Source organism: Chlamydotis macqueenii, chromosome 1 (assembly GCF_036417535.1).
Source record: "Chlamydotis macqueenii isolate bChlMac1 chromosome 1, bChlMac1.mat, whole genome shotgun sequence".
Taxonomy (NCBI): domain Eukaryota; kingdom Metazoa; phylum Chordata; class Aves; order Otidiformes; family Otididae; genus Chlamydotis; species Chlamydotis macqueenii.
In genome coordinates, this window is record NC_141556.1 from 189,591,095 (window position 1) to 189,601,160 (window position 10,066).

At 44.9% G+C, this 10,066-nt stretch overlaps 1 protein-coding gene across 1 annotated transcript; it reads right to left on the reverse strand.

The window, feature by feature from the left end:
* Positions 1-572: 572 nt before the first annotated feature.
* Positions 573-6,917, reverse strand: CCNA1 (cyclin A1). The gene is made up of 9 exons (XM_086758045.1): positions 6,857-6,917; positions 6,490-6,632; positions 5,032-5,275; positions 4,682-4,803; positions 3,753-3,976; positions 2,910-3,114; positions 1,752-1,865; positions 944-1,077; positions 573-624 (listed from the first exon to the last, which is right to left on the reverse strand). Exons 2-9 carry the CDS (start codon positions 6,613-6,615, stop codon positions 573-575), a joined length of 1,221 nt encoding a protein of 406 aa, XP_086614171.1. The 5' UTR covers positions 6,616-6,632; positions 6,857-6,917.
* Positions 6,918-10,066: the final 3,149 nt, after the last annotated feature.

Below are 10,066 nucleotides of genomic sequence, written 5' to 3' on the forward strand. Positions count from 1 at the left end.
ATAAAGGGCAATTTGACTTCTACCTCAACACTGATGGACTTCTACACACCAGTTCAGAGTTCATAGACCACTTGCATCTGGATGTTTTTGCTGTGATATGGTAAACAAGTTGCAGACAATAAGTTCCATTCATGGCCCCACGATCTTGTCTCATAAAAGAGGAAAAAACAGATAAGATACCGCAGCAAATCACTTGTGTCTATGGAGATGTCAGGTTGTGTTGGTTCAAGCCACACTTTATCCACTCCGGCTAGCTTAAAAGCCCTGCTCACAATGATTTTGTGAATAACCACAACCCTTTTCACTCACTGTTACTGCAGATACTAACTGGAGTCAGAAGATTCACAGAGGAATAGTGTAATAAGACATTTATTAAAAGTGCTGTCAGTTATATTAAGAGCTGTATGTAGTCTAATATCCTTTTTTTAAAAAGGCATCTAATTAAAAAAATACTAGCTAAAAACCATTCTGATCACTATGGTTACAGACACTTGACCTGCAGTGCTCTATAAAGTGTTAGACCAGTTTGCTGATTAGGACAAAGTAATCTTCAAGTCCAGGATCCACAGTCTCTATTGTAGAGGAAGAACTGCTGGGAGCTCCAGAAGAGACACCTGCAGGTACCTGGAATAGAAATGCAGTCACTAGAGATATTAGCTAACAAATTTAAAGGTATCACCTTCTTGTGCAATGCATTGGGGAAGAAAAGAAGCATCCTGCAACATTGCAGAAAAATTGTTATCCAGTACCTATGGATTAACTCCTCTTCTGGTCAGAAAAGTTTTCCCCTCAAGAGGCTGACAGAGACTTCTGTTTCAGGAACAGAAGCTGACCATGATGGGAAGTTTGTCAGCTACAGCAGCTGTAGCCCAAGCTGCTGAACCAGAGTCATCCTGTGCTTATAAGCTTCAAGATACAGAACACTGGCTTCCCAGTTACTTACTTTGAGTGCTTATACTTCTCCTTAATTGCTTGCAGTTGGCAATGGGGAGCATTAAGGCATGCTTTATGCAGATCAGTCAGGCAAGGCACTATCTCACTTAATGAATACCCAGTGAATGCAGCAAGTGTTTCCGGCTGGTCAGAGGAGAAAAATCAGTATTACTGTTGTAGGCAACATTCATCTAGACGATACATTTTTTTTACAGAGGTAGAAACCATTTTCACTACATCAGTGCTTGCTCTAGATTCTTTAGGCTTGCGAAGGATTCAAGGGTATCCTGCTATCAGTTTCACTCTGGCTCCTCCTTGGTGCCTGGTGATCTGACAAGAAGCTCCTTCTGCTCTAAACACGTGGCATTCATTACATCTCTTCTGGATGCTGCTTTCTGCTAAAGCTATTCCTCCAACACATAGCTGAGTGGCCTATCAAGGCTTACATTAAAGCAGCCACTCAGGGTAATCACTCCATTCAAGTAGACACATTCAGCTCTTATCCCTCCCTGAAAGCCCCTGAATTGTATTTAGGGGAGGAGGTTTGGAGATTAAAGACTAACAAGGCCTTAGATACAGACTTGATGTAAGTGAGCAAGACAGCAAGGTCCCTCCTATTTCAGAGGAGAGGCAGGATATTTCAGGTTGATTTAACATTCATGTACCAGGTAGCCCCATTAGCTCAGGATCGGCTATTCATCCTAGGATTTCAGCCTTAAAAACAACATACTTTGAAGCTACTCCTTCTGCTACTCAGCCTAGTTTTAATGATAACAAACTGCTTGAGCTGCTCATTAGCATGCAGTTGTTGTTCTTACCCAGAAAGACCTGTTCACCGTGTAATTTGCTAGACAGTAGGCTGCTGCGGCAGTCTGTGAAGGAAGGTACTTCAGAAAAGGATCAGCTTCAAGGAGACTCAGCTCTGCAAGATACTGAACAAGAAAAACACACATTTTTCAAACAGAATGAGTTTAGTTGGTACAGTCAGTCCAGTACAGGAAGCATTGAAAATTGTATGGTCTCAGTTTCATGTAAAAAACATCAGTTACATGTCTGGTGGGTAGAAATCTCATTCTAGTCCCATGATCTTACAGAAGACAGACACAATCTGATCTAATTGAAGATGTCCCTGCTTCTTGCAGAGGGGTTCGACTAGACCTTTAAAGGTCCATTCTAACCCAAATTGTTCTATGATTCTAAGAACCTTTAGCATGTTTCAGTGGGAACATAAAGACCACACTTTATCAAAGCCTAAACAATCTACACTGTAATCAGAAATTCTGGTCCCATCATCAGCTCTGATGTAATTTAACAGATAAAAACCATAATTTTTCTAAGTCTAAGAGTAACAGACACACTCTTCCCATCCTCCAAGGCTCTTGTTCACATAGGTGAACCTCACTTGGAGATCAGGGATAAATGGGCAGCTCTAAGAAAAAGAATTTGTGTTCTGTTGGAGTAGAGTCGCTGTACAATCCTAGACCCTTTGCAGGCAAGCAGCAGGTCAGATGCTTTGCTATAAGTTTGGGTTTCTCTGTTTCTAGAGCAGGGTTGCCTATGCAGCTATTGAGGCATACACCATGTCGTTGTGTAGTAATATGTAGTACCACCACATCCAGGGCAGACTTACTACACAGGCACTGCTAAAAAAGCTCAGACTAGACACCCTACCACCTAGCTGCCTAGTCAGTGTGTTACCCCTGACCGGGCAGATGGACCAAACTTAAGATTTCCAAGAGGCGTTTATCCAGAAGCCCCAGCACACAAGTCACCTACTGAGGGTAGCATGCTACAAAACATCCAGTTTTAGGCCTGTTGCAGTCCCAAATAAGACCTAGCATGAGAAAAAGAATATCATCTGATAGAACACAGCACAGTAGCAGAACCTGTCTGCTCAGATAACTTGTGAAATACAAGCAGTTCTGCTTTTAGGATTGCTTCTCCCCTCTCCAGGCTAAAAGGAAGATAATCCATACCCTTGCAAAATTCTCTGTTCTAATACAGACTTCATGCCTCTGAAGATACTGAAGGAGGAATTGGTTGATGGTTGGGGCTGTTAGGTCAAAAGCCAACACTTTGAGAAACAAGTGTTCCATTCTTAGCAGCTGCCTCTTTGTGTAGGTATCATCTGTTATATGCACAAACTCATCCACTTCTGGGGGATAGATCTCTTCATATTTCCTGAAAAAGGAAAACAGAAGCCATATTTGTTAGCTTGAAAGTTATGGTAAAAGAATGCTTTCTGCTGGATCAATATTAGGATGAGCAGATGACATTACTAAGACTTCTGTAAAGCTCTTATTTTAGTCCTTCCTCCAGACTAGGTAACAATTTAGTCTCAAATTTGGGCAAAGATGTCTAGAGGAACTCCAAGATCTCAGTATAGATAGAAACACATTCACATTGTTAGATCCTGACTAGCAGCAAGCTGTCAGAGAAAAAGTCTCAGTAACACAGTGCACTCCAGATGAAAAACCACACACTCCTAGATTATGTTGGGTACCCTGTCTACTTAAAGTAGGTCAGGGCTAATTACAGATTGCAATTGTGAATCTACTACAACCTTATAGGCTAGTAGCCTAACACAGTAGTGTTTTTGCTTCTGCTGTTATGGTTACCAGATTTTCCCACTACAGTTCCTCACATCATGAGCATTATATGTTTAATTTTGCTAGTGACAAAGTAGGTGAAGTTGCTGATCTTGAGACATCAGGAGAAGCTACCTACTACTGCAAGCTTCAGTCATTTAAATTAAACTAAAAGACTCAGTCCAAAAATAAGTTTTAGTTCACTGAGATTTCAGGAGCTGAAGCACTTACGCAGCCAGAAGAATTGCTGCTGTTCCTACAAGCTGCAGCTTCCCTCTGAGAACTGACATGCAGGAAAGAAACCTGTCCAAGAAGTTCACTGCCAAGTACAAAGTCTCTGTCCGAAGTTTATATTCTTCCCCTACTTCCACCAGCCAGTCTACCAAGATGGCACGCATTCCTGTTGTGATATCTGGTTGCTTCCTCATGTAGTAGGGCTTTGGCCTGAATCTCACCTGTTTGGAGAGAGAGATGAAGGATCAGGATGCTCACCCTGAAGACAGCCATCGATGGCTGAGCTGATTAACATTCTTTATATTTACACCAAAAGGAGCATTAATAACTATTAATAACTCATTACTACTAACTACAATTAGAGTGCTAGTAGTATTAATTAGCAGCCAGTAGCATCTCCAGAAAGTAGTATTTCTATACTGAAGAGACAGGAGCTACTGTGTTAGTAGCAGAATTTTAAGAGACCTCCTAGACTATGGACAGCCTTTGCCATCAAGCACATATGAGCCATTCAGAAAGACCTGAAAACAACCAAATAACATTTTCTACCCTCTTCCTATTGGTAGACTGCACTTTACTGCCCTGATACAGAAAGGCAGGAAAAACTACTATATAGCAAGAGAGCTGCCAGAGAGATCACATCCAACTGCTTTAGTACTTTTGCAGCATTCAACGCCCATCTGCAAAAGTTCTTCATCCCAAAAGGACAAGAGATGCTCCAATGGTAGGTAATTTCAGGGACACAGAGTAATCCTGAAAGATCTCATCACTGTCTAGATGCTGCCTTCAGAGGTGGCTTTTACCGCTTTCTCTCCTTCATATTCAGTGGCAGCCTTGGCTTATCCTGGGGCAGCTGCACAGCTTTGAACTACTGCAGTCCATCACAGAGACCACAAATATCCATAAGCTTGTAACAAGCCACTCACTTCAGCCTCTCGGAGGTACTGATGAATGTCTTGTGCATACTCTTCCACAGTCAGAGTTATGGCATCTTCCATGTGATCCTCAGGCTGGGACTGGAAGGATGTGTCCACTACCATAGGAGACCCTAACAGGTAAGAGGAAGCAGCAAAACATTTGTGCAATTAGCATCTTCACCTTCTCCTGCCATTTCTAGCACAGAAAAGAGTTATGCCTCATGTAGACACAATCCAAGTTATCTTGAAGTGTTATTTATTGTAACACAAGCTACTCACTAGCTTACCAGCATCACAATTCATAACCACTCTACATGTACTTGTGCTACAGAGAGCATCTGAGTAGTAGCAGGAGTTACCTGTACTCAGATCCAGCAGCAGGTGAATACTGGATGTCATTGCACTAGTATCCAGATCACACAGGCTCGATTCCAGCTCTTCAGCCACTCGGCAGCTGCGGTTTTCTTTCTGTTCTGGTTCATCTACATAGATAGCAAACCCTTGCTTTGATGCAGCATTGACTGTGCAGTTGAGTAATTCATCTTTTCCAGATGAAGGGATGGTGTTTTCAGAGCCAGAGAAGCGTCTGATAACAGCAGCACCCTGAAACAGAGCACACAGTAACACTGTGGGAGGCAACTCAGGAAGCAAGCAACAGTAAATATCACTTGTTTTAGAAAATAAAATCACTTTCCTTGCCTAACAGACACCAATAAGACAAAAGTTCACTGGAAAAGCCACCAGCTACAGCCAGTGCCTCGAAAGTACTGGTTACTGCTGTCTTGCAGCAACAGGCTCCTCACAGAAAGAGTAATGTGTTAGTGAAAGTCAAGAACTAGGGGAGTTGCCTCATCTCCAGCACCCACCACCAAGGAGAATGAGGGGAGGGTGCTGCTTGGTTCTGATGGGGCTGGTGAGTGCAGGGTCTGCTCCACATTCAGTTCCAGCAAGGAGCAGCTGCTTTTAAGTGCAGCAAGTTGATGTAACAAAAGGAAGCACTCAGGTACTGTCAGACTTACGAAGGACTTCAGCTGCAAGAAGGCATTTTATGCTGAGTTACAAACCAAAGTTTGAGTTTGAGCTCAAGTATCACAACCCCTAGGACTACAACATGTGACCAAGGCTACAATCCTTCACTTCATCTATGAAGAAGCCTGAGTTAGGGGCTTCACACAGTCATGACCAAGAAGAGTTTGTGTACACGTAACAGCTGCTATTGTAGGTCCTGTAAGTCAGTACAATAACATTTTTCCCTGCCACACCAGCAGACTCCAGGAGGGCACAAGGAACAGTGATGCAGTCAGATACCCTAATGTCAACTTCAGCTTCTTGAAGGCTCTGGCACCCTAAAGGGAGCTTGGCCAGCCACACAGCAATGGGACCTTTGGGTAAGCAACAGTGAACAGACATCTTTTAAACCACCCCCTACACTTTAGAGGGTAAGTGCTCAAATAAAGTCTCACTGAGTCTCTCCTTCCTTCCAGGACAGATTAATTGTTCAAACTATTTCCATGGGGAAGCATCAGTGGATTAGGGCTGAGCGGTTACTAGCTGGGTTTCTCGGGAAACCCACTCACGCTCTTTAAGTGGAGCCCCACTCAACTTCTCACCCCACCACCCCCGGGCTTTTACCTTCAGCCTCGATGCTCATACCGGTTGCCGGCCGCAGGCCGGGGCATGGGGGGCTCCCCCCGGCCCCGCGGGGAGGGCCGCCGGCCAGGCCTTTCCCGGTAGCAGCCTGCGGCCCCAGGAAAGGGAGGGGAGAAGCGGCGGCTCCGCGGGGAGCGGGGGAGGCTACTGCCGCGGGCGGGGCTCACCTGGCCGCCGGGCCGCTGCTGCCCGTTCTCCGCCAGCACCCCCAGCACGGCCCGGCCGCCGATGTGGGGGGCAGCGGGGCAGGGCTCCCGCCGCCCCGTCCGGCTCTTCTCACCGGTGCGGCGCATCGCCCCGACGTCGGTACCTTTCGGAGGAAAAAAAAAAAAAAAAGGAAAAGAAAAGAAAAAAAAAAAGTTGGAGGGGAAAAAAAAAAATTCATAGAAAATACCCCAAACTACCACAACGGTTCGGTTACGCCTCGGGCAGCCCCTGCCGCCCCGCAAGAAGGCAGGCAGCAGAGAGCCCGCACCGCGCTGCCCGGCCCCGCTCGCCACCAGCCCACGGAGGACGCGACACCGCACCACGCACCGTCCAAGGAGGGAGAGAGACCGGGTGCCTGGTCTCTCGCCCGCCCCCCCTATATAGGCGGCGGCCGAGGGAGGCGGCGGCTGTTGGCCTCGGCCAGTTGGAAGCCCGGGCCGCAACCCAAGCGACGGCGGGTCGTCATGGAGACCCCGGCGGGGCCGCCCGCCGCGGGCCCGGCCGCGCTACCCCGCGCTAGCCCGCGCAGGGCACCCAGCGGCCCGCCCCGCGCAGCCCCCGCGGAGCGCCGGGGCACGGGGTGCCCCGCCCGAGAGCCGCGGCCCCCGCTGCCGCCCCCCGCCTCGCCCTACCGGCTGTTTCCGACCATCCAGAATGTAAGAAAAGGGCGTACGAGCGGCAACAGCAGCTTTACGGGAACCGCTGAGGCTGGAAGAATTTGATTTCCCTCCTTGATAAAGGAAAAAAAAAAAAAAAAGGAGATTTTAGTTGATTTAAGCGTGGATTTGACTTTCACGACACTTTCTTAAAGTCTAAACCAGAGGACAACTGCAGAACAGCTGTACACACCAGCAGTTCTCAGCTGTCAACGATGGAAATGCAGAGCTTTGTGAAAGGAATTAGGCAGCAGTTCGTTCAGTGCCGTCAAAAATTTTCACCAGTGATGTGGAAAATGACACAGAGAGCGCGCTTCCTAAATTTGTGGGTAATGACGCAGATAGCGTGCTTACTAGATTTATGGATAAGACCACCGATGGTGCTGGGAAGGGCTCTGACTGTGCTAGGGAACAAAATTAGATTTCACAAATGATCTTGACAAACTGGAAAAATGTTCTGGAAAAGCAGGGTGCTTCTGAAGCACACGTGCAAGGTCAGACAGAGCCATCTCCTGCAGAAATGCAGGAGGTAGGGAGCAGCCCCGTGAAGAAGAACCCGGAGGTTATACTGAACCTGAGTCACCGTGCTCATGGCTGCCCTAGCATGGACAAGCAGGAATACAGCCTGTGTGGCACACGAGCCCTGTGGAAGTCCACAAGAGAGTGAGCAGTGTAACAACTTAAACCTCAGCATGAGATTTAGGTTACACAGCAGGATTGTGATGCCCCAGAAGAGACAGCATGGGAAATTTCGGGATTTCCCTTTTTGCAGATCTGTAAGAGCAAGTTACAGAAGCTGCTGTCTAAAATGTCTCTGCCTTGGGCAGAATAGTGGTACTTCTTGAGACGTTGTCAAGTGTGATTAAAATGTAGGAGGTATCATCCAAAATTTGGATACATTAAGCAGAGTCTTATGCCAGAATTGTTTTTTGCAGTTCTTGTCATCCAGGCTATATTAAGGTCTGCCTTTTTTCTTCCCACTTTTCTTATGTTTATTTTTTAATTGACTTCCCCCCCTCCCCAAATTAATTTACTGTAGGAGGTAGATGGTATATCTCAAGGTGAAAAATGTTACCTGTGTTCGATCCATTGGCCATGTAACACTACTTTTCCTTTTTGATGGGAGGAGCTACAGGTGTGGGCAAACACAGGTGAGGAGAACAGAAGGTCATGCTGTATTTCTGTGTTCTTCCCTTTCTTTCATGTCATCTCTAAACCCCAGGTTTGCACAAGGAAGGGGGACACGGGGAAGGTTTGCACACATGGGGACACTTCTTTAAACATTTTCATACAAAGTTTTAATTTTCAGAAAAAAAAAACCAGTCTAGCTGCCAGCCTTAAGTATCAGCCTAAGTAGAACTTTAAAAACTCTTTATCCTATTGTTTTGATGGAATTACTAAAAAACATTGAAAAAATACTGTGCTACGATATATGGAGAATCTATAGCTAAGAAGCTGAATGTTAATTAAAACCATTTCTAAATGTGTAAGTATTCCACATTTTAATGAAACTTTTCCATATTAAGAACATTTTTAAACAAAAGGCTTTTGAAATTTGTATATTTTATGAGTGAAAAAGACCAGTTTGACACTGTTTAGCAATAAAGGAAAAAAAAAAAACATAATTTTTCAATCAAAGCAAAATTTTTCTTTCTTTAAATTACAATTTAGCAATGTTTTTCTAATTCATGAGTATCAGGACTCTGATTTCGGACTCTGATTTCAGTCTTTCAGAAGAACGGAAGTTGTATATTCAAGAGTAAAATGTAAAAAATGAGGGAATTACTTAGGAAACGCATTCCCTCAGGACATCGATGAGATGATGGTTCAAGGGCTCAGATCCCCAATGATATTTATGTCCCTGATACCCTGGTTGCACGCCCATTTGCGTTCAGCATGGTCTGACCTGCCGCGGACAAGGACAAGGACAACCCTGCTCCCAGCCACTCACTGCTGCTGCCGCTTTTCTGCTGGCACAAGGATGTGTGTGGTTGTGAGGCAAGCCAAGAACCTCGTCCACCTGAAAAGTAACACAGCAGCAGCCACACCACAGTGTTGTTACCAGCGGGGTCAGTTCTCTCAGCTGGGTTTCTAGACAACTCCATCAAGCACAGGTCCAGCACAAAGCGTAAAATAAATGACGAGACTGAGGTACCAGCACCAGGAAAGCAGTGGGGGTGGTGCCACCCCATTCAGCACCCAGCTCAGATTTACACTGGACTGAGTGTCTGTCTAATCACAGCTTCCTCCCCTTTAACCTGGAGTGGTTTGAACTCCTAGATGTCTTTACAGACCTAGTGCTCCATGCTTGAATAATTTTAAGTGCTGCTTAATTTTTCATAACTTTAAAAATGTCATCCTTTTCTTTGTTGACATTGAAAATATCAGCTGTTCTTTCAAGGGATCTTCCTCTGGTAGTGCCAGAGATGTTGGTTTTTTTTTTTTTTAATTTTCAGTAAAAACATCTGGGTATGGTACTGTGATAGATGAAACATTATGCAAGAAATGCAAGTACCTATTTTGAGATAGGTAAATGCTGTTTGTGAAAACTGCCTGTAGATTATAAAAATAATCTTACCTCTGCTCCAACCTATTTTTCTAACTGCTCAGTCTCTCCATATGGTATTTGTCGTGAGGAATGTCAGAACTTGGTAGTTACAGGTCTAACATGTATCTCACGCTCATTCAAAAACCACATGTCACTCCTAGCCAAATACATGGACGGAAGTTATTTGCTAAATTTGTCTTCAGTCAGTGGATTTCCTTTATATCCAAATGCCTATCTTATCCATATACCATTTAGATACAACTGAAGAACCAACCTCAGCTACTCAAAAGATGACTTATTCATATTTTTATATATGAACAGCATATGGCTATC

Coding starts and splice junctions, on each gene's coding strand:
- CCNA1 (XM_086758045.1), bottom strand. CDS start 6,615: ATGCGCCGCACCGGTGAGAAGAGCCGGACGGGGCGGCGGGAGCCCTGC. Junction 5,276..6,489: donor AGCAGCGGCCCGGCGGCCAG/GTGAGCCCCGCC, acceptor GCTCTGTTTCAG/GGTGCTGCTGTTATCAGACG. Junction 1,866..2,909: donor GAACAGAGAATTTTGCAAGG/GTATGGATTATC, acceptor TTTCTTGTTCAG/TATCTTGCAGAGCTGAGTCT.